Source organism: Acomys minous (assembly GCF_964271855.1).
Source record: "Acomys minous genome assembly, chromosome: 19".
NCBI classification, from domain to species: Eukaryota; Metazoa; Chordata; class Mammalia; order Rodentia; family Muridae; genus Acomys; species Acomys minous.
This window is the reverse complement of record NC_140499.1, coordinates 39,383,214-39,407,715: the sequence shown is the minus strand read 5'-3', so window position 1 is coordinate 39,407,715 and position 24,502 is coordinate 39,383,214. Positions and strand designations below refer to the sequence as shown.

Genomic DNA, 24,502 nt, shown 5'->3' with positions numbered 1-24,502 from the left:
TTTTATTTTGTCTGGGGACTTAGCCTATGTGATTAGGTAATCCACATTCTAGGCATGTCTTCCCTTTCAGTTACTCCTCACTGGAAACACCTTTCAACATAAACCCAGAGGTGTGCCTCCACCTCCCCGTGATTCCAAACACAGTGAAGTTGATAAAAAAAAAAAAAAGACTAATTATATCATTACGGACATGAACACATAGATATGCTCACATGTGCAGACAAAGACACAAGCTAATACACCGTGAGCCTGTACTCCACTCACCAGCAGACATGCAGACAGAAATTAGAGGGGGTTTCAAAAACATTTAAATGAAATCATCATAAAAATAATGACAACAGAAGCCAACATTCACCAAGCCACAAAGATGAGCTGAGATGGACTGTCAGTCTAATTTGAAGCTGGTGTTTTCCATATGTTACGATTCAGCCAGAAGTCCAGATAAAACTAAGAAAACAATCTCATGAGCCTTATAGAGGGAAGAAGAACATCCAAACCATGTAGTAACATAGCATAGCATTGCCTTCTTGGACACTCAGGCGAGCTTATTTTCTCCTAATATGCATATAGTTAGATGTAGCTTTTCACCTCATCTGGCCTTGGATTTCAGTGCCTTAAATTCTAATGCTCCTACAACGATAATCTATAGTTGGTTGTCCCTAAATAAGTGAAACTCCTTGGGTTTGTCTCATAGTTTGTTTCAATGAATGGCTCAGAACCAAGGGAGAGCCAACAGTAATTTTCCTCTAGGGATTCCTTCAAAATTCACAACCAAAACATATGCTGATAACAGAGAAAAGCAGTGTGATGGTGTCACAGTTAACTTAAAGTGCCATGAGTCTAAAAATAGCTTTTCTTTTCCAGGTGTAATTTGCATGTTGAGTCCCAAAAGACTGCTGGCAAAAAAAAAAAAAAAAAAAAAAAAAAGCTGTTAGGGATAATACTGTGATTTAAATAATATATTACTTAAAATAAGTTACCAAGTTTGCTTATAATGATAATGAATAATAATGTTCCTTGTGAAACACTAAAGCTATGAAAGGTCATGAAAAGTCTGTAGTGTTCCCTTGGTAACAGTTGGGTGAGATCCCAAGCTCCTGGACCCACCCATGTTCCTCCTGTTTAAACAGGTTATTTTGAATCATGTGCTGGTCGAAGATGTCCAACAGACTTCAATGATATGCAATTACCAAGAGGAGCTCAAAGCAGTCTGCCCTGGCATCAGTTTTTACCAGGGAGTGGTAGAAAAAAAAAAGAGGTCAAGCCAGGTCAGACACTTCTGGAATGCTGTCAAATGGTAAAACAGTTCTTCCCTCGTGAGCACTATTAAATGGGGTGTCTATTAATAAGCCAAGAACTGAGGTGATAGAAAACTATTTAGCCCCATGTCTTCCTATTTTCACTGAGTAAATAGCCCTTTTGTATCAGAGAACACCTACAGGATTATGCTACGTGATTTGCCTTCTCCAGAACGTTTTCTCCTCAGGAACAGTGGACAGACTTTGAGAATTTTTCATGTTGTTTCACCAAAATGTTTGAGTCCCACCATCGACCCAATATTATTTGGCACTGAGTAAACCCTGGTGTGTCAACAGATGCAATCTCCAGGCTTAGAGAACTGCAGACTTTCATCTTAAACGAGAGCATTCTCTTGACAATGCAAGCAAAGCAGGCTCTGAAGCACGGTCTGTCCTGGAGCCATGGAGCAGTCTTTTGTAAGGCTCAGGTCTCATTTTCTATTCTCTAACTCACCCAGTGTTCAAGTGACATGAAAATTCCTACTTTATATGTCACCTAAGGTTAGCTGTTTTCAATGTGCTCCCAGAAACAAGACAGAGGGTTAGGTAGGTGAACAAGGAATTTGAATTGGCATTTGATGAGCAAAGCAGACAGAGAGAGAGGACTGTGGATGTTGAAAGCAGCCATGCTTAAGTATGTAAGGGCATCCCCAACCCAGAACTCAGGGGGTTAGTTAAAAGATAGCAGAAATAACATTGAGAATCAAGGGGCAGGACAAATTGCCATAGAAGGGGACAAACTAGGGTGTTGAGGCTTTGGTCCCAGAAACTGGCAGTTGTTCAAGTAGATGGTCAGCTGGAAACTCTCCCTACCACAGGAGCACTGTGGGAACAGAGACACGAATAACTACTGAGGCTCTTCCCTCACCAACCCAAGTCTAGCTTAGGAGGATGAGTTAGACAGGCCAATGAAATGACAGGGAGGGGCAGTCACTACTCGTGAAGGAGACGCCATCAGCTAGAAGTGGATTAAGCCTTAGAATCTTTCGGGGAAAGTGCAGAACTAAGAAACCTGACTTCCACAGGCAGGACCATAGGAGATTGAAAATCCTTCTTCACTGTCTGGCTTTGTGTGCGCATCAGGCACCCTGACAAGTCACCTAGCATAGGCAAATGGCTTGGGGCTTCAAAATAAGGCATCACAGAATATATTCTACTAAGTTCTAATAACCATGTGCAAGGTACGTTGTTAGTTGCTCGAAACAGGATGATGAATAAGGTCAAAATTATTAAATTTACATTTTAGTGAGGCGCAAACCACACATTGCTCAACTGGTACATGCGGGTGAAGTGTATACAGCACCCTGGCTCTGCCTTCTATACCACTCATGATACCTGAGAAATAACCCAGAATGTATCTTGAGGTGACCCAAAGAATATAAGAACACCGATAACTGAATAATGCTCAGAACAAAGATTCGAATCCCACTGGCCTGTACAATAAAACTAGTCCATGCTGGACACACCAAGAAGATGCTTTGTTCTCAGTTAACTTAAACAAAGCATCTCCATATAAGCTCAAATCCACACATAAATAAATTATGTCAAATAGAAAATGGCTTTTATGTGCTCATTTAGTTAAAATAGGCAGTATCTGAAGTTTTTGAACTTCCACACACATAATTAGATTTTTGTTTTTGTTTTTAAATAAGGCAAAATGGATTCCTCTCTTCTTCAAGGCTTTAAAACTCATAGATGTAGTGGCTGCTAGCTGAGGGACTGGCAGGATCCTTGGTTGTCTGTGCTGGACTGCAAAGAATCTGTTCCTTCCAACACAGGAACACTTCTGCTCCACAATAAATGTTTGCCATTTATATAAACAGGGTTCAGGGAGATCGTATCAACCCAGTCCAGCGATACAGAATACTGCTTTAGACAGATTATAAGTGCAGCCATGGAGGAAGCTCCCCACTGAGAGAGACAAAGAGAAGCTGGTCATGGAGTGAGCAGAGGGCAGCTGAGGAGAAGTGGCAACCAGCAGCAGTTGTGAAGCCCCAAGGAGGCTGCAGCTCCTCAGCTTCTGGCGAAAGGTTATGAGGTGAGAAGCCGAGCTGGATTTGGTCTCTCAGGACAGAAAAGCAACAGTCACTGGCCAGAACTGGGGAAGGAGCCGGGAATGAAGTCCTCAAGAGACCAGACTGGAAGCCAAGGATGAGAGCAGGGGTCAAAGGAGGATCAGCCACAGGGCTGCCTGCATATGGTGCCATTGAGTCACTGACCTTGGTCCCAGTGAGTGGCAGGTTGGAATGAGGCTGAGCCTGCCCTTAGGTCCCACGTGGTCTCTCACTTTCTTTCAATGCCTTTTATTATCTTAGTTGGTGTGCAGTATATAGAGTTTCACCATAGCTACTTGGAAAATGGATAGGCTTATTAATCTGAATTTCAAGGCTTAGCTTTGTGTTAGTTCTTCTCAACACATTGTCAGAGACTTGTTCCGGAATATTACGTGCACTGCTTCCAAAGAGTCACAGCTGTGTTCATGACTAGTTGCATATTATATTATTAGAGTTAATGAAATGTGGCTAAAATACATTTCTCAGTCACACATAGTGTTGCTGTTTTGATTCTTGGCTTTCAGTTAAAAGAATTTTTAATTGGTCTATACATGTGTTTTTGGAATAGTGAGTTAGCTTCAGAATACCAAAGGTATCAAAAGTATCTAAATCTTATCTGATTAAATTTATTATATCAGAAAATTAAGCCAAAGAACTTGACAGATCTTGGGGAAAATATTTAAAAGTAAGCACTTGCTCATCAGTCTGATTGTAAGTCTTTGACAATTGGAGAGTTCCGTACGAACTCCTTTTGTTCTAGCTAGAGGGAACATTTTTGAATCAGAGCGGTGCAATGTTCTATGCAATGGGAATCTGGTCTGAGCCATGGAGTGGAGTAAAATCACTAGCTCCTTGTAAGGGGGATACATGAGAGCAAGTGCTTAGAGGTGCCAAGGTCTAAGACTCCACGGTGGGACGTTTGCTGATGGCTGCATTTGGGCCCTAGGGAATGAAAGGCGCCTAGGATCTAACTTCCTCTGACTAGCCCACGGCCCACACACTCCGGTTGTAGGGCAAACAACCAAACATCAACACAGGCAGAAAAGCATTGCAAAGGTTCTTCTTTCAGTGGAAGGCAGATGTCTAGATAGCTAGGGAAGGAAAAGTAAAATGCCGATTCTGTATGCCTAAGATACGCAGCAAAAAGACTGCATCCTCACCCAGGCCAGGGAAAGAACGCATACACCCAGGCTTTGCACCCCTATCCACGTGGGTGACATTCCTAAGGGACAGAGCATCCATCCTCTTCATCTTCTTTTTATGCATTTTACATTTTTCTATTTTTAATTAAATTTTTATTTCTATTCTACTTTGTCCTTCCCCATATGTGCGTGTGATATAAAATTTTTATATCCTCCTTATTCCTCTTTCTTTCCTCCTTATCTCTTTCTTTCAGGTTTATAGTTCCTTTATTTAATTAGTAACTTGTAGGCCAGCTTCATCCTGCACTGATTTTTTCTTCCTTTTTGTTTTCTAGTCTTGAGACAGGCTCTCCCACAGGTGTAGGTGGGCTAGGGGCTGTGGTCTCCCTACCTCAATCTCCTAACACAAGGATTGTTTTAGGTCACCTGATGTGGTTTTGCCTCCTTCTCTTCCTCCTCTATCTTTGGCTGGGGCAGCCTTACTTCTCCTTTTTCTTTATTGTTCCTCCCTTTATTTACTTCTGTCTCCTATATTTTTCTTTATTGTCCCCATAACAGTTGGTTGTCTCACTATGCTTATTTAGTCCTTCAGGGGCTGGTCCTTTGAAATGAGTGTCTTGCACAGACTGTGCTAACTTTGTTCTTTTGTTCCCTCAAAACTTTTGAAGTTGGAGGGAGTGATTGTTTCAGCCGCTGAGGACGGGGCTATCATCAGCTGTGGTTGCTCCTGTGGTTAGTGTTCCATTCTCATGGGTTGGAATTCGTCTAATTCACGGAATTAACTCACGAAGATGGCTATATTAGCAATAGAGTTTCAGATTCAGGGTAACCCCATCAAAATTAATAATATTCATCATAGAAACAGAAAAAAAAATCCTAAAATTTTGAACAGCCGAAGCAATCGTGAGCAAAAACGAACAGTGCTAGAGGTTTTACAATGTCATAAAAACCTAAGTTCATATTATATTGCTGAGCCAAAAGTAACAAAATCAGCATCGCGCCAGCACAGAGACAGGCGTACGGACTAATGGAATGGAACTGAATGCCTGGAAACAAACCCACACAGCTACAATCACCCGACTGTTAACAAAGGCGCCAAAAATATACCTCAGCAATGAGTTCTAGGAAAACTGGACTTCCACACATAACTGCTTGGAAGTTAGCTCACAGTGGGTCAAAGACCTTAATGTAAGACCTGAATCCTGAAGCTGTTGGAGAAGAACACGAAGAGGCGCAGGCCATGACTCTCTAGAAAGAACTTAAGTAGCTCATGCATAATTCCAAGAATTTACAGCTGGGGTTGTGTGAAATCAACCCAAGAAACGGCTGAGTGGGGACAGTTTACAGCTTGAGGGGATAATTCCTTGCCAGGTACACATCTGACAGAGAGTTGATATCTTAAAATATAAAGAACTCAACAAAAACAGTAACAAGTCAAAGAATCTAATAAATAATGGACAAATGAAAGAACAGGACAGTCAGTTCTCAAAGAGTAAAGTACAAATGGCCAATAAACATCTACAATCCTTATCTCCTAGCCATCAAGAAGATCCTGTTCAAAATGACATTGGGACTCCATCTCCATCGCTCAGGGTGGCTATTATTAGTAAAACAAATGACAACAAATGCTGGTAAGGATGCTGAAGGGGATGTAAATCAGTGCAGACATGGTGGCCATTGTCATGGATGTTCCTCAAAAATCTAAAAGCCAGCCCTGGAAATGTATCCTGAGGCATCTAAGTTAGCACTTAGCATTGGTGTCTGCACATCTATGTTTGGTGCAGCACCATCCATAGAATCAGCCTGGGTTTCCACCAACAGATGCCTGCATAAAGAAACACAATGAGGTCTTATCCAGCCATAAAGAAGAAGGAAATGATGGTGTTTGCTAGTGGTAACCTAGTAATTCATTTCAACGGGCTTCCTGGTGGTCCAGCCGGCACAGGGACTCTCACCCCTTCATTACCTTCATGACTAAGACACTCTAATCAGACTTCTGGGTTGAGGAACAGCTGGGGGGTGGGGTGGGGGGTGGGGGGGACGACAATCTGACTTCTGAAATGCAACACTTGTTCGTTTGTTTTTTTAATTCTGAAGAATGATTATACCTTGGAGAAATGTTTAAAGCAAACACTTTAATAACCTTCTGATTAATTTTGGGGTTTTTATCTGGAGTACAGAGAGATAAATTTAAATGAATCATTAATAATTCCGTTGTCACAGAGTCCCATAACAATGTGCCAGCCAGGAAGCCTGCCGGCACTCTCTCTGGAGATGCTGTTTATGCCTTTGAGTGGTATAATTACCGATGGCGACATGTGAACCAAACCCCTAATCTATATGAGCAGACCATGTGGCATGTCCTGTGCTTATCAGACCTTAGTCTTAATCAGCAAATGCTTGCCTCCCTTCAGAAAAGTGGCCCCCACAGACCCACTACTAGATGGAAGAAGGGTTTGGCCTGTGAGAGAGAAGGGAATCAGAAAAGCATTTCTGAAGGCACCTTTTCCAAGGACATGTGAGGATATAAAGTCCTATGCCTGCTCTGAGAAGGCGCTCTCTGGTTCTCTGGGCTTAAGCAAAAATGGCGTCTTTGGTGCTCCCTCTTCTGTGCTCTCTCCTTGTAACAGCACTCAATGGCAACAGGCGGGGCCAGCCTTCTGTTATCACCATGCCAAATCCAGCGCTCTCCACAGCACTTATTTAGGCTTCTGCCACTCAATCATCCCAGCCTCATCTCCTTTTATCTGTCATCTCCTGACTCCAGAGACATTCATTTCTGCTTATTAAAGGCTTTGCCACCCTCCTTGCAGTCTGCTCTTCCACACCTGTCTTCACGGGTGGCATTAGAGAGGTGGGAACCACTGCTAGGATCCAGTTAAGAACTTCTAGACTGAACACTCCTGACTCTCTCCTTTACGCTACAGTAATGTAGTTTTCAGAGCATCCTGATGCGGTGGCTGACCTTTTCCAGAGCCCTGCTCACCTTCCGTTCACTGTAGCCCACCTGGAGGGGAGGCTTGTCCTCTATGTACAAAACTGGAAGTGGGGAATACTCGGTTTCCTATGCTTCCAACTCCATGTGTGCAGTCAGGCAAGCCATCACTGACTCCAACAGCCAGCGACAAAGGAAGAGCAGAGGAAGAGGACACTCCTTGCCTAAGAGGACTGCTGGCTGATAACACTTTTACTTGTCTATAGAGATCATCATTTCCCCATCTTCCACCAGAATCCCTGACTTTGTACTCTACACTTTAATATTACCATACTCTCCATCTCAGCTGTATTAAATACCCACGGTCACTCTAACTTTGACATCTGCTTTTCCATTTGCTTGGGCGACTTGTCACCTGGATGGCTACCCTTCAGCCTTTTTGATTACTGAATCTTCGGTCTCTTTTTGAAAGTGTCTCTTTCTTTTCATTTTTTAAACATGTTGCTTCATATAATGCCATCTGGGGCTCTCTTCTCCATCTCCTTCCTAGGAATCTCAACCATATTACACACGGGCTGATAACTTTAGCTTCATCCTCAGCTTCCTTGAACTCCACTACACAGACACATTACAACTACCTCAAGTTTAAATGTCCTCAAGGCAAATTCCTGCCTATAATCTGCCGCACTTATTAATAAGCTCTTCCTTGGCTACCCTAGCTTGGTGGATGGCTTCATCTACCATCCGGCTTCACCTATCATTGGTTTTCCAACCCAAAAGCAACCACGAAATTTTCTTCTCTTTTTTTTTAATAGCACCTCATCAGTTTGTCTGAACACTATGTTTCATGAATTCTACAAAACATTTAACAACAATACCCAATTTTACTGTAACCTCAGAATTGGTCAACCACAATCCTCCTCCAGATAATTGTATAAGGCTTAGTTCCTGCCCCCGGCCATCCCTTTGTTATAACAAAATATACAGTAATTCTCCACAACCAACATCACATCACATGTCTTGTTTAAAACTTACCCTTCTCTGATTTCCCATTGCTGAGAACAGGAATCCTAAATACTTTAACATGGGCTACACAATACAGATGACGCCCACCTTACTTGCCAATTCCAACATTCAACACTTCCCATTTGTCCCCATCTTGCATCCTCTGTGACTTGGCCCTACATGCATCCTCTCAGTGCCTCGGTTTTGCCATACTCTGCCTCATACTCTTTTGTGTTAGCCCTCCAGATAGCTTTTGAATTTGCTGGCCTTACCAAGCTCCCCTTTGCTGAAGAGCTATTCCCTCCTCTGGGTAAATCTTTGCCTTCATCTTATAGGATAATAAGATGTACCTTCTTTGAAAAATACAAATATCTAGGCAATTCCTACACACACTAACACCTATTTATTAACTTAAGTTGCTTTTCCTGCTAACACAGAGCACACTAAACTGGAAAGACAGTGTTGCGTGCGGCTATGCGGGCACGGTTTCAAGGCTTCTCAAACTATTCCACGCTGCCATAGTTGCAAATCACGGTTCTTCACTGCTTTTCCGATTTCTTTGCACAGGCCAACATCTCGGGAATTTGCTAAACTCACAACTGCAAAATCCAGTAAAGCCAGGGTAGGGCCTGGGAACGAGCATTTTTGAAAGTTCCCAGCTGATGGTGATGTGCTTTGCCAAGCACTGTGAAGAAGGGGTTTAGTCATCTTTCTCCCGCCTTAGCCTTTTGCATGACTTACTTTTACAATTGAATCAGAGGTGAGGGGAGAGCTAGTATTAAGGGCCAGCATGGGTGAACACAGAGTAGCTAGGTTTCCTAATGAGGATGTGGCTTTTTGGGAGGTTCCCTTTTTGGATTTCATTTTGTTTTGTGTGTTGGTTTTTTGGGTTTTTTGTTTTTGGTTTTTGGTTTTTGGTGGGTTTTTTTTTTTTTGTTTTTTTTTTTTTGCTTTTTGCTTTTTGGTTTTTCTTTTGCAGGAAGTAGACTTAAGTGTTAATTTCTAGGCGAGCTCATTTGAACCTGGTCAAAGCCTATGTATGTAAGATGGATCATGGCTGTCAATGAAAGTGGCAAGAAAGGATAAAATATTTTAAATCTTAGACTATCTAAAAATCAGCCACTCTCTCTTTTTCTGTGTAGTTTTGAGTGTGTTTGTTGTTGTGTATGTGTTTTCTGCTGTCACAACTTTTATTTAAAAATAGTTTTGCTCGATTTTCTATGAGAATATTTAGATGTCACATTTGTAATTTTCTTGAAGTAAGTTGTTAAAATAAAATATACCTGCGCTTATACCCATGGTGAACCTCCCCAGAAGAGGAGCAGTATGAAATGGGCTGTCATTTGTCTTTGCTTTTTAGCTGTAAAATGTGGCATTTCTAATTCCAGTTTTGTAGATAAGGGAAATGAAATGCAGAGAACCTAAAATGACTTAATTAAGATCACACACCAATAACACAGGATGAGCCGGAACTTACAGCCCAGCTCTCTGATGCTAGAAGTATCTTAGTGGAAAAAGAAGGCAGGATGCTTTCAAATGGCAGCGCTTTAATTATTCATGACACTTGCATCTCTTCTAAAATGAAATTTGCAGCTTCTCCTGCACAAATCTCTTGCTGGAATCGATTCTCTTCATCTGATTATTAATTGGTGTTGTTCCTAAAATACATATCAACAAATAATCAAAGTGGGTGTCCTAGCTTGATTTCTGTTGCTGTGATATAAAACACCCTGACTAAAATTAACTTGGGGAAGAAAGGACTTATTTGGCGTACAGGTTACTGTCCACCAGGCGGGAAGCAGGAGCTCAAAGTGGGAGCCTGGAGGCAAGAAGTGAAGCGAATGCCATGAGGGAATGCTGTTTTCTGGCTTGCTTCCCCAGGCTTGCTCAGTTGTGCTTCTGAAACAGCCCAGGCCCACCTCTCCACAGTGGGCTAAGCCCTCCACAGCAGTCAGCAATCAAGATAATACCCACAGACCCGTGCACAGGCCAATCTGATGGAGGAAGTTCCTCAATTAAGATTCCCTCTTTCTATGAATATCTAGGTTTCTATCAAATTGACCCAAAAAAAAAAAATCCTATTTGTTCAATGAGAAAGAAAAGTTGGGGATTGGAAAGACACTAAAGAATCCAGCTAATACAAAGTAGCCTACCAAAACAAGTCTGGCTGACTTATATCAGTCAAGCTAAAAATGGGCCTTTTGCATCCTATACAAACCAGGTCCTGTCTCCAGAGGACATTCCCTGGTGCCTGGTCCCTGGTGGCTGTTCTATGTGGGCCTACCAGTCTGGTGTGCATCAGATGGTCATATACCTCTGTTAAGTAAAAATATCTCAGGAGATGACAACCATGCCTCCAGTACTCCATCCTAAAATAATTTTAACTCCCTGGTTGAGGTTCCAGACACTTCCCATCAATATAATCCTAAAGCATCGGACACCTGACGATGGACTAATTCCATGAGATACATATTCAGGCGATTTTTGAAGACACCATACGGCACGTTCATGCAAGTTAAGATGGCGATGACGTTACAAAGCAATGTACTCTGGTAGGATGCTCATGCATTTGTGTCATATAGGTGCCTCATCAGTGAGAAAAGCACCAATGTTCAGCACCTGGCTGACCAAACAGTAGGAGTCATTCATACTGTATTGACTTGCTAATGTTTTGTAGTGAAAACTTGGTAGTTAATCTTGTGAGCCAATTCTCATAACAGATCTTTCTTATATATGCATTTTTTCCCTCTCACCCTTGGAGAGAGCATTTATTCTATCTGGAGAAAACTTCTAGTGGTAAAAAAATGTTTTAAAAAAGAGAGAGTATGCATTTCTAGATTTCAATCAGTCTAAGAATGGAATAAAAGTACCAGTACCACTTTCCCTGCCCCTTCTCCTTTGCTAATGGTCATAAAGAATGACAAATTTCAGGACTTAAGTTAGGCAGTTTTCCTTTTAGGATTCTTTTTAATGTTGTACTTTCAATGTCTCTCAAATAATACATTGATTTTTATTACCTTAAGCTTCACATCAGACAGAAGGGATGGTAAAAAGCATCAGGCTACTTTTTGCTGTTCAGGACAAAGCAGGGCCCTCTCTTCAACAGCACAGGGATCCTTGCATGTCTCTCACTCTTTCTCAGTGTATATAAAACCAGCACCCTCATAATATTATTGACTATGGTTTACATTCACCATATTTAAAAATGCACAACTTTCACAGCTTTAAAATAGACATTTGAAGTCTAAAGAAGCCTACTAGGCACTATTATCCCTCACACAACATCTACATTTTCATCCCTTGGCCACACATAAAAAAAATATGGAACACTAGTGTTTAATATTTTCACAGACAATAAGCGGTGTGTGTGTGTGTGTGTGTGTGAGAGAGAGAGAGAGAGAGAGAGAGAGAGAGAGAGAGAGAGAGAGAGAGAATTGTGTGTGTATGTGTGTGTAAGAGAGAGAGAGAGAGAGAGAGAGAGAGAGAGAGCATGTGTGTGTGTGTGTGTGTGTGTGTGTGTGTGTGTGTGTGTGTGTATGTGTGTAGGGGTCAGGGATTTGCTCCTTTTGTTAGAAAGCGTTTCATCAATAGATGCTTGTTTTTACTGGAGACATTTGAAGGAAGAATAATAACTAATTGCCTTCAGTACTGTATCAAGGAAGCCCCTGGAGGTAAGTTTCTGCATGGTACATTGAAACCAACAAAAGTCTGCTTCAGGAGCCTTTTCTCCAGGGTACCTTCTGTGGTCTTCCTGCCCAAAGGATTTTTTTTTCAAACTCACATAATGAAACAGCCCCCTCCTCTACCCTGGAAGGCTGGCATAGAGCTTGCAAAACCCTAAGAGGCAGATTGCAGTCCTTCCAGTGTTAACGCACTTCTGCCATTTCGCTTCATTGTGCCAAGGGACACACAGCAGAGACTAAGGCCTTCAGTGAACAGAGGTTCCCAGTTGCTGCCAGAAGGCCAGTTGGTGCTAAGGTACTTCATCTGGGGCACTACTACCATCTGGCACTTATGAAACTGACCACACATTGGACATTTCATTTTGCTTCAGGGTTATAAGTCACGACATCCAAAATGATGATTAAATCAGAATGTGAATTCATTATCTCACCGTGATAAATATTTCAAGTGGGCAGAACATTCCCTCTCCTGGTGTTGGCAATTAAATACTCACCAAAAGTAAAAGAAAGCCTCAGATTATAGTCTATCTTTCCTTGAGTTTCATCCACTTCTTTATGGTCTCCAGGCCTTTTGCTCAGGGTTCCCTGGCCATTATGGAGTATACAAATTGTACAACAGAACAGCTCTCTCTTCTGAACTCCATTGTCCCTGTATCTTAACCTGGATTCCCTAGATTCTGTATACTATAGAGTAACACTGCCAAAATTTGCTTCTGTGGATCCTCCTGTTCGGGATGTGGCTTTTGTATGTGTCCTGCAGAGGTGCATCTAACTAAAATGTAATCCCCTTAAACTGAACTATGACATCTAGAAGTGAGACCTTTAGAAGAAGGGCTTGGGATTTGATCTGGCCAAAAGGATGAAGCCTCCATAGTGCTTGTATAAGAAAAGAAAGGGTGCCAGAGTATACCTATGTGCGCTCCTTTATCTCCTTGGATCCTTTAGTGCTTTGCATGCACGAAGCGCATCAACAGATGTCCCTTGATCTCCATGAACTGTGAGCCAGATAAACTTCTCTTCTTTATAAAGTTACTCAGCCTCTGATATTTCATTGTGGTGATGCAAAATAGACTAATACAGTACCTCTGTTAGTTTATATTTTGCTGTATTCTGAAGGGGTCTAAGATATTTAAACATTTCTCCATATAGATTTCATCTCTTAAGCTTTTTAGCTCCACACACTTGCAAGAGAGATAGCATCTATGCCTTGAAACTGTTACACAGGCATAGTGTTGTAAGTTTCAAACACTCCTGCTCTCCTTTGAAACAGCATAGAGAAGTGACTGAGTACAGGCTCTGGAGCCATGCTAGCTGGGTTGGAGTTCTAGCCCAAGTTAGTTCACATGTAAGAAAGAGATATAATACTACACACCTCAGATTTATTATCTTACAGTTCTAGATGTCAGAAGTCTACAAAGGATCAGAGAAGCTAAATTTCTTCTGCATGCTCTGGGGAGAACCACTTCCTCTCTCTGCTTTGTAGACTCCAGTGACAGTATCCTGTGACCATAGCACTGAGGTCTCGCTCTGCTTCTGCTGCCTTCATGGTGGCATGGATGCTCTGTTCCCTTTGCCTTACAGGGACCCTTATAACTATACAATAGCAACCAAATCATACTGGGTCATCTTTCCACTTCAAAATCTTTAGTTTAGCCAGGCACCTCAGCCCATCTCTCTAAGGTCCTGTTAGCACATAAAGTGATGTATTAGGAATATATAAGGAATCAGCTGTCAGCATCTTTGGAAGGTCATTATTTTGCCTTGCAAAATGAACAGACTGATAATTTCAGGTTACTTAAAGCAGTGTTATTCTACCAAAGTGATTAGACTGCCTTTATAAGACATTTGATAACGAATGAAGAGTTTTTTGTTTTTTTTTTTTTAGTTGTTTCAATGGGATAGTGGAACTTGCTACTGAGCATCTAGTGGCTAAAAACTGGGGGTGGGGTGCTGTTTTTTATAATGCCAGCATCCTCTGTAAGGAATTATCAACCCCAAAGTGTCAGCAAAGATGAGGTTGAGAAACTTTGATTTAAAACATACCATATGGGGGAATTGCTTGGGTTAATCAGGTTACAATGCAGAAGAAGTCTGTTTCAGAATTTAGAATTGCATAAAGAAGTCTACAGAACCACACGCAAATTCTGTCTCTCTAAGTTTTTGACAGTGTTAAATGTCAAATAAATGATAAATGACACACTTTATACTATAATTTCCAGCTTGCCTTAACTTGTTACTTGTTGAGGAGTGTTTGTTTTATTGAGCTCTGGCCAATGTCATGCACACATGTGTAATAAGCAAGCTAAAGGATGCATTGTAAACATTACTTTACATGTATTGTAAAAATCACAGATGCTCAGATCCAAGTACATAGAAGACCCAGAGACTTCCTAAGTCAGTTTCTGCCCCAGTGTCGCTTCCCTTCAGTCCTTGAAGTATGCTTGCCAGGAAGTTCCTGTCCACTGCAGGAAAGTTGGAACCCATTTCCCATTAAAGTAAACATCTTACCTACGTCTCCAATTCTCAAGAATTTCCGTGCTCAGGCTTGACGTTTCCAAGTCACTCAAAGTGACTACTAGGGTACTCCACTGTTTTTTCAATGTGCTTCCTCACATCTTTCTTTTTTCCTCCTACTCTGCTACCCTCACTTTTGTGCATCACTTCTTCAGTCTCAGAGTTTCTCTGGGGTTTCTTTATTTGAAACAACTTCTAAAAGAACTTGTCTTTTCAGTGACAGAAATGATTTCTAAACTGATACGGACGTGTGTGTGTGTGTGTGTGTGTGTGTGTGTGTGTGTGTCTGTCTGTCTGTCTGTCTGTCTGTCTGTCTGTCTGTCTGCCTCTGCGTATGTAGTAAGTGCACGGGAGAGAAGAATACAAACATGAGCATCTGTGAGGTGAGGAGCATGCCAGCTTCATCCTTTGGTGCCTACAGTGCATTAGCAGCCTGTAGACCCACAGAGCAAGTAATGAGAAGCCCAGCTATGTCACAGAGCCTGCCCCTGCCAAGACAGTGCTCTTGAGATACTTAACACTTGCCATGATTCCTTGGTTATAATTTAAGAATAGAGGTTAAATAAATTTTGGCAAATTGGTGCTTGCCAAACATTATTTGAAGGCCGTACTCTTAAATATCAAGCCACATGTAAAGTTTCAGACACCAAATGTCACTTCTTGAGGTGAGTACTACTACAGGATTCTGCCAGATCCCTGGGGGAAAACCCCCTACATGAGTTTATAAATATCTGCCTGTGTGGTCGAAGAATCCAATTTCTTCAAAACGTAAGAAACACAGCACAAGAAAACACAAGAAAAAAAGAGTGATAAAAGAGAACAAAAACCCCAGATTAGGAAATTGAAGGACAGAGGAGCTACAGGTCAGGATGTAATTGTAAGTTTCTTAAGACAGGAACAGATTCCAGGACAACTGGCAGAGAAAGGGAAGTGGGGCAGCCTAGGGAAGGAGGAAATGGTAACTTCAGCAACTCAGCTCATATTCACTTGTCTGCAGTGACCCTAGGCATCTCTCAACCAGTATGTCTGTGTAGTTATTTCCCTGGGGGAATAAAGGCATGTCGTTGTTTCTGATTCAAACCACCAGACAGGAGAGTACACGCTGTTAAGTTGAATGGCAAATGGCTATAATCCAATCTGGAACCAGGTCTTTCTTAGGCCCCCTGTGTCAAACACCATGAAGGAGGGGTTATGACTATCGTAACTGAGACCCAGAGCAAAACACCCATTTAAAATGCCAAAGCACACACACTCAGCATATTAGACCACAGCCTAGAACCCCAAGGTAATTTCCTATCATTATCTTGCAAGGTTTAAAGAATAACAAAGAAAACCAGATAGGAATATAGCCAACTGCCAAAGGTTAAAGAGCATATCCCAGGATGTTGTACCTAGATATGTCCTTCTTCTCCTTGCAGAATGGTCAAGACCTCTCCTTGTTTTCTCACAACACAGTAGTTGATGTGACTTATATAGCTGCATGTCCTTCTATTCTTTCTCTTTTATTTTTCTCCTACTCTAATTATTAATGTCTTCTTAAATCCAGCCTCTTTTTTTTTTTTCCTTCTTTTGGAGTCTCAGTAGTCCCAAAGTTTCTACTGTTACCCCTAAGCTGAGAGGTTCCAAAATCAAACTGCCATTTCTTGGGGCCCATTCCCGCCACCCCGCTGTTCATCTCCCCCTGGAGGCTGTGCCTGTACTACAACATGCATGTCACAAGTCATTCTCTGGCTTCTGTGACATATGACCGTTTCTCACTCAACCCATTCAGAATCAGTCACCAAGCTGTTCACGCAAATGCCAATTCTCTTTTATCATCACTAAAGACTAGCCATAGATTTTCAAGGCTTTGTACAAAAACACACCTATGTATCAAGTTACATTTTTACTGCTTTTCAAGAACACAATCTTTCTTTCTTTCCTACCTTTTCCTCTTTTTTGGGGGGGGTGGGGGTGGGGGTGTTATGGATTAAACCCAGAGCTGGATGGATGCCAAACACTGTACCTCATAGTTGGGCCTCCTATCCGCTATTCTCTTGTTCATATTTGCCTCATCTGTACTTTTTTCAAATTTTACCTCACTACTAGGCCCTCTCACACCTTTGTTTCTCTCTCTCTCTCTCTCTCTCTCTCTCTCTCTCTCTCTCTCTCTCTCTCTTACATGAACTACATGTCAATCTTTTCTTAATTCATAGCCTTCTAATGATTTATTCTTAAGCACAGGCTTACCATCCAGATGTTCATTTTCTTCTTCCTCTAACTACACAGTAAGCTCCCCAAAACAGATATAATTTGTCTAATTTGTCACCATCTTAGAATAGCGATACATCTCAGAATATTTCAGTTGATTAGTTTGCTATTAAATACATGTTGGGTTTTGTTGATGTACGTTTAATGAGCATGCACATGAGTAGAGCAGAAGTAGACATCTCCATTCACATTTGCTTTTTAAATGTTACATATTAGCTGTAAACTCTTTAATGAAAAATAAATTTTTACCTGATTTTATGCAGTCTGATGATTTGCAAATACCATCTAGAAGAAGGAGAATAAATGTATAAATATTGATAATAAAATTTTATAGTTCATTTTCACCTTTTGTTATTAAAAGTGTCTGCCAATTACATAAGTGGACCACTACATACTATATACTGCTCTCAACTAGTTAAAAAATAAAAAAAAAATAAAGTAAAATGCTAAATTTAAGGATGATTACAAAGAAAAAGTATGCTATTGTGCCATATTCACCAACTAAACTCTGGGAATATTACATTAAAATAGCTGAATGTTTTATGCATCATTCTGTAATCTTTTTTTTTTTCATTAAATAGCCAATCTTCACTAATCCCTATTGTGAAAAACTTCCAAGACTCAAATTAGGCTTCTTAGACCCCTGAGAAGCCTTTCAGAATTTCAATGACACAACAGAAATTGATTAATGGCTATTACTGAAGTTAGACATAAAATTGTATCTATTTAAATCATACAAAATGACGCATTACAAGTCTCATAAACATGAAAATACTGAATGTGGTTTACAATTAATAACTTAGCTCAAACAGAGGAAAGCCGTGCTTCATTCTACGTTCATTGCTTTGACATACAGATGCTGCATCTTCTACACGAATCTGTGTACCGTCCAAGTGTAACTAGGTAAGGGGTGACAGCAGATGAAGGCTTCGCGCCCCCCCCCCTCGCCCTGGTCTCTGTGTGCCTGTGGGAGGCACTCACCGTCATAGGTCGCATAGAGAGCAATCATTGTCACAGCTATGACGGTCAGGAGCAATACAAGGACGGAGAGGCTGATCTCCAGTGGAGTCCATCGCTGTTTCTTCCTTGGCTTTGGAGCATTGATATCAGTTATATCCATCTGACTTTCGGATCTGCCCATCACCTAAAATCTGTAAAATATACATACATACATATCTATATATGCATCATAAGGAGACAGAAAGAAAAGCAAATGCATATATCACTGTATATCTGTTCATCTGTTTGTATGTATATAGTAAATGTGGGCAATTTATTTTAAATTAGTAAAATCCAGTTTGCTGAAAAGTCAAAATATTAAACCTGAAAGCAAATATATATATATATATAAAGAATATACATACATATGAATCTGATTGGTCCCAGGCACAACCAACTTTTTATATTCTTTTCTTATTAAAACTACAAACACACACACACACACACATTTTTAAGAATGAATATACATATGTTTCTAACACTGAAGATCCCAGAAAGAGGCTTGATTGAATACTCACATTACTTCTGATGTTCCTAAGCAAATAATTGCTCTACCGTCATTAAGAAAGTTTTAAACTCACCCTTCTGAACTTTAGACTGTTAAAGGTTCATTTCGTATCTTGGTCCAATGGTTTCTTTTGTAAGGTAAAAAAAAAATCAATGACTAATAGCTTGAGGTTTTAACTAAGTAGAAATATAAAATGGGAATAGAGATTAAAAAAAAAAAGGAAAAACACTTGGAGCAGTTTGTTATACTTTGAAAACATCTTGTATTTTTAAAGTTCAAAATTACTTCTCCTGCAGATAAAGATATCTGTTAACTGGTTAGACAACATTCTGAAAATGGTCACTCAATGGACAAAAAAAGTGGCTTATATTTCAGAATGAAAGAGAATGAGCATATCAGTAATTTTTGTGTAATTGAAAGAGAAAAACAAACATGATTAGGTAAATTCTCTTTTGTGGGTCAGGGTATCACTTGTAAAATACAGTTAATTTAATTTCTAATTAAATTAAAATATTAATATTTCTAACCCTAGGCAGGGTTTCTGGAGTTCTTTCTAGATGTTAGGTACAATTCTTAATGTCTTATACATTCACTTTGATAATCAATACAGAGTGGGTACTTCACTTCTACACCCCGGGAAGCTAGAATACAGAGGAATCGTTAATTTTCTCAAGCTGACACAGCTAAGCAATGTTCTACACAAGAAACATTTGGCTACTGTTTCAAATGTAACAGCACCATTTAAAGTAAAAGCACTTTAGACATAGTTACAGAAATGTATGGTGAAAAACTAAGAGAATATAAAGCCAAGTACTAGATTCTGTGATTTCTTTAGAGGCCTGATGATTCTTTAAAAATGGCTGATAACCTTCACCCTTTCTGCATGCCTTCAAGAAAGAATACTTTTAACAACAGCTTTGCTGTTTATGGCTCAATACAAATTAAACATAGAAGTTGGCTCTTAGATGAAGTAATTGCTCAGAAACGTTCTCATCAGTAAAACTTTTCTTTGAATAGTTACAAGTCTTTAGGGATGTATTTTTGTGGAAACTGAGGCACAACACAAAGGAGAAAATGATTCTAGATTTGAAGTATTGTTGAGGAAGACTCAGCAGACAAGCAGAGATTTGTTTTCTCTGGTGACTTATCAATAATAAAGCACACATGGTCATTAAGGGACTGGATACAAAGTCTTGAGCAGTTTGTCCTCTGATTACATGACATTCTAAACAAAGGACTATCAAATAAAAATACTTTACTGGACAGTGAAAACTGTGTCTGTTCAATAAAAGTGGAATGTAATGTACCTCAATGTTGAAATGCCTTATTTAATGGTTATGTAACTCATGTTAGCTTAGCCTCACGGTTCCTGGGGCAACGATATAGAATTGCATTGATCGTACAGCTATTTTAATGGTAGTGGTGACTACGCAAAGAAAAGACAGGAACAAAATTTAATGCTTTGACTCTTAACAGAGAAGTAAACAAAAAGAGCAGTTTCCCTGGACCCCTAGAATGCACGGTATTAGTCACGTTTGCTGAAAGATTTCTCCACTGCTCTTAAATATTTAAATAAAGAGCTGCTTTTTAAAACTGTTTTGTCATTGTTGTTGTTTATTCTTGTTTTTGCTTCTTTCTAGAAGCCCCAATTAGCGCAGTGAGTCTGTAAAGTCAAGCTCAGAGACAAGGCAGCCACTTGGCTAAATTCAAAGTGCTCTCTAGCACCACCAAGCTTCCTGGTGAGGGAAAGCTGGTAGGCCAGCATTTCTGTCTCAGTTCTGAGCTATGACTCCCTGGCTCTGTCATGCTTGAGCAGGGTGACAAGGTAGCTGGGTTCTTAAGAGTTCGGCACCCAAGGCTGTAGAAAAAGCCACAGAGAAACGAAGAGTGTAAGGCAAACAAGCTATTCAGGCCTTTTTACCTGGGTCAAGAAAAAATCATCTTTGAATCAAAATTCCTTCTTCATCAACCTCTCTTGTAAATATTTTGCAATCCCTCAGAAGCGTCCTCTTTGTTTCTTAGTAGCACTTTTCAACGTTAGTCAAAAGCAGAAATGCTGCAATGGTAACCTCCTAATTAACATTGTCGCTCATTTCCAGCTAATTCTAGGTGATTCATTATCTTTTAAAAGGAACATCTGAGCCACAATGCCTCAAGATGGAACACATGACAAACCTTCAATTACCCAAAGATCCAGTCTAACCACACCCAAACACCTTTAAAAGATAGGGTGATGGGCAGAGAAGCAGGCCAGAACACAAAACACAGTGCAAAGGCAGTGCTTGCCGTAGAATAAGCAAAAACACACCTAGGTTCTGAAACCATTTCACCTGAACTGGAGCACGTTAAAGAACTTAAAACTACAAAGCAAATCCCAACACAGACAGTCAGACAACAGAAAGCTGGAGTTCAGCCTCAACAGAAACTCCACAAACTTCAACTTGGCACATCGGCAAAAAAAGGCTGTTATTGTTGTTGTTGTTGTTGCTTTAGTATAAGATGCATTCCAGAGCATCCGACATCAGCGTTTGTCAAATCATGAAACCTGGAAGTTAACTGACTGGTTAAAGGAAAAAGGCGGAGCAAAGCAATTTCATAGTCAGGGTACATTCTATGATGATACTGTCACAAAACTTAAGTTTGTAAGCGCCTGCAGTGAGGCTTTGGAATTACAGTTTGCATGAATAGAAACTGAGGCGTAGTAGAGAGAAGCAGGTTTCATATCTAGAGTCTTATCTGTGGAAGCCGAAGAAGGAAGAAAGCTTGTTTGCCTGGGGCTAGAGGAAGAGAGTTCTGAAAAGCCCCCGCCAAGCTGTTCCCTTGTGCATGCAGCTATACAACAGAAGACACATAACACCAAGTCCAAAATACAACCAAACGTTTTTGAGAGCTTGAACGCAAAGAAGCGGGGGGGGGGGGGGGGAGGGGGGGCGGGGGGGCAGGCGGCGGGGGGGGGGAGGCAATCCAAGGGAGTGCGACTACACTCCCTCATGGCCAATCTGCACTAGGAGCTTCCAAATGCTGGCACTGCAAGTCAGTTACTAGTTTTCAGTTTAATGAAATCCATGTGAACCGCTTATGGACAAGAAATAGACCTGACCGAGAGGCTCAGAGGAATACCCGGTTACAGTTATTCTGATTTTTAAAAGAGTATGAATAGATCAGGATAGGTTAAGTAAGAAAGTGTCTTAAAAAAAAAAACACAAAAAAACTTCCATCTACAAAAGAACACCCCCACCCCGCGCCAGCCAACCGTTGAGGAGATTTAAGCATGAAATTATATAATAGGAAGCCAAGGTTCGAGGCACGACGAAGAGGTGAGATTGTGAAAAGACATTTAGGACAAGAAAATTAAAAACTAGAAAAGTGAGTTAATTGAGGAAAGAATCCGATAGAAACTTAAAGAAAAACAAACCTTGCTTTTTAAAAAAATCAGTGTCTGTACAGCGGAATGGCCAATTCCCAGCCCCCAAATGAACCCCGGTGCAATTTGGTAGCGCTGCTCTCGGTCACCAAACATAACTCCCGGGCGGAGACTGCAGGGAGCTATGAAAATGAACCTAGAGGTGACCTGACATCATTCGCCGGGCCCTCCTCCAGGTCGCCCTCTCGGCCCCTTCCCCACCCCACATTCTCAGGTCCCAGTGGTGGCTCCCGCCCAGGACACGCCTCCTCCGCCCGCGGCGACCCGGCTCCTGGCGCCTGCTTCGCGCGGGACCTCGGCCTCTGCCCTTGCTCCGCGCGTCCCTGTCCCCGCCAGCTCCGTCCCCCTGTTGCCCGTCCCACGGGCTCCTGGCGCCTAGAGGACACTGGTGTCCGGCTCCCCGTGCCGGATCGCTCGCTCTCCAGTGACTCACCAGTGGGATTGGGGAGAAGTTGGAGGCTACTGAGCAGACACATCCCAACCAATGAGCGCGCCGGCCAGGGCTGCTGCGGGCAGTGTGGCCCCTTGGCCCGAGCGAGCGCCCACCGCTCGGTGCGTCCCCAGGGTGCGCCGGAGCGCCGCGCGCGCCCCGAGGGGCCGAGGCCAGAGTCCCGGGAGGTTCCAGGCCCCGCTCAGATTCCGGGCGGGAGGGCGTAGTAGAAGCCCGCATCCCTGGGACCCTCACCCTGAGACTCACCCCGCTCCGTGGCCGCTCTGCAGTTTACGCCTGCACTCGGTCCAGCTTCCCCACTTGCACATCTCCGCGCCCCGCGCGCCTCGCGCTCACCCCCCGCCTCGCCGCACAGGACCAGCCGCGAGAGCAGTTCCCTGGGTGACCTGAAGGTTTCCGCCAGGTCTCCCAAACGCTAGCACACCGCGTAAAGGGGGCGGAGGGGATTCCCTCTCCTAGTCAGCCCCTCCACCTTGCCTTTCCCAAAAGGTCTTTGCCAGACATTCTTGGAATTGTTTAGCTTTGTGGCTTTCAAGACAACAATACACAGTCTCTCCGGGATTTTGTAGTGCTGATTACAGGCTCTCATTCTCTGTGAGACCAAGACCATAATGCTTCTCTCTCACACACTCTTGCTCTGGGTTTTCCCTCTTCCTTCCTTTTTTTTTTTTTCCTCCTTCTCCCTTCCCTGCCACCTCCTTCTCCTCCTATCCTCGTCCCCTCCCCCTAGCGCCCCGCTCTGTTTTTGTCTCCGTGTGTATCTGTTTCTCTTTCACTTAAGACACTGAATTTATCAAAGAAAGACTGACTTTGTACAGAAGCAAGTATTTTATGGAAACTGCCTTTAGCAGCTATTACAACCAGAAGAGCTCAGAAAGACCAAACTTTTCTGGGGCTTTTTATTTGTTTGTTTGTGTTTGTGTTTTTCTTCCAGGATTTCAATTTAGTTATTCAATGTTAAGTAGTGTAGTTGGAAGTTGACCCTTCTCCTCTTTGGAATCACAAGTTTTAAACAACACTACACCAACTCATTCAACAGATATGATCATACCAAAACAAGAGTGGGTTTTCCTGAACTTGAAACGATCTTTTAACTTCAAAATGTCTTATGCCTTTTGCTCTAACCATCTTTATGCTTTTTTTCATGATTGAAAAAAAAAAAAAAAGCTAAAGACAAGAACAGGCAGTGTATGTGAATGACATAGTAAGTGGAATAGCATGAAAATACTTTTTTTTTTTCCAAAGTGACCCCTTCTTTAAGTAATTTAATTGATTTGGGTAAGTTCAATTCATGGGCTTCAAACAGAAGTCTCTATGCTTCACTCTTGCTCTGTGGGTATTACAGACACAGCTTAGCCCTCACGGGTTGGCTAATGTGTGATTTCTCATGGATAAACATAGGCGGGTTGGCTAACACTCTGGGAAGCATTTCAAATGGAACTTGAAGCCCGGCTATCCCGACTCAGATTTGTTTTGCAGAGAATCAATGCATAGAAGAGAGGTTACTCCAATTCATTTGGGAAGAAATCTAAGTTTTTCTAACACCCTTGTGCTTAGTTTTTATTATATTTCAGTTAAATTATCAAAACATCTCAATTTTACAATTAAACAAGTTGGGAAAATATGTGTATGTGTACACACACATACACGGGGGAGGGGGGGGAGAGAGAGAGAGAGAGAGAGAGAGAGAGAGAGAGAGAGAGAGAGAGAGAGAGAGAGAGAGAATTAGAGTGCATTGGTTCTGAATTTTTTCGTATGGAGCCATGAGCATTAAAAGTTCAATGCATTTCTGAATAGTATAATAATGAATTTTGAATTTTGGTAAAGAAAGAAGTTAGGCCAGAATGTTACATTAATGTGCTTGGTCACAAGCTAGTTATATGTTTCTAGTTTGAGTCTGTTTTTCAATTTGCATTAGAAATGTGAACATAATGTTCTTTTTGTAAGGCTATCTAGCACATCCATAAGATTGAAGAATCTCTTTTTTTTTTTTTTAATCTTTGGGGCCTTACCATGGTAAGTATTCGGGCAGCCATTGAGCACTACTACCCTTAGCCCTGGAGAATATTTTGACAACAGTAGAAACTAGGTTACAATTAGTTACTACAGCTATAAACTTGGAAGTGAAAATTAAAAGGCTATTGATTTTTTTCTTAATTAAAGAGTCACTAATGAAACCTTTTCAGACTAGTTAAGAACAATGTCATAGTTTTATTTCAGCCTTGTTACAGGAAAAATA

General features: G+C 41.4%; 1 protein-coding gene across 5 annotated transcripts in view; it reads right to left on the bottom strand.

The window, feature by feature from the left end:
- Nucleotides 1-24,502, bottom strand: part of MME (membrane metalloendopeptidase) — a 132,280-nt gene that overhangs the window by 64,432 nt on the left and 43,346 nt on the right. Inside the window, exons 1-3 of one of the 5 annotated variants that reach the window (XM_084769747.1) lie at nucleotides 22,510-22,687; nucleotides 17,863-18,032; nucleotides 17,131-17,166 (exon numbers count right to left, since the gene is read on the bottom strand). In XM_084769747.1, the coding sequence (XP_084625873.1) occupies nucleotides 17,131-17,166; nucleotides 17,863-18,022 (196 nt within the window). In that variant the 5' untranslated portion in view covers nucleotides 18,023-18,032; nucleotides 22,510-22,687. Of the gene's footprint in view, nucleotides 1-17,130; nucleotides 17,167-17,862; nucleotides 18,033-18,398; nucleotides 18,434-21,803; nucleotides 22,005-22,245; nucleotides 22,347-22,509; nucleotides 22,688-24,502 lie in introns of those variants that run through there. The other 4 variants (XM_084769750.1, XM_084769746.1, XM_084769749.1 and 1 more) reach the window with 4 other exon arrangements.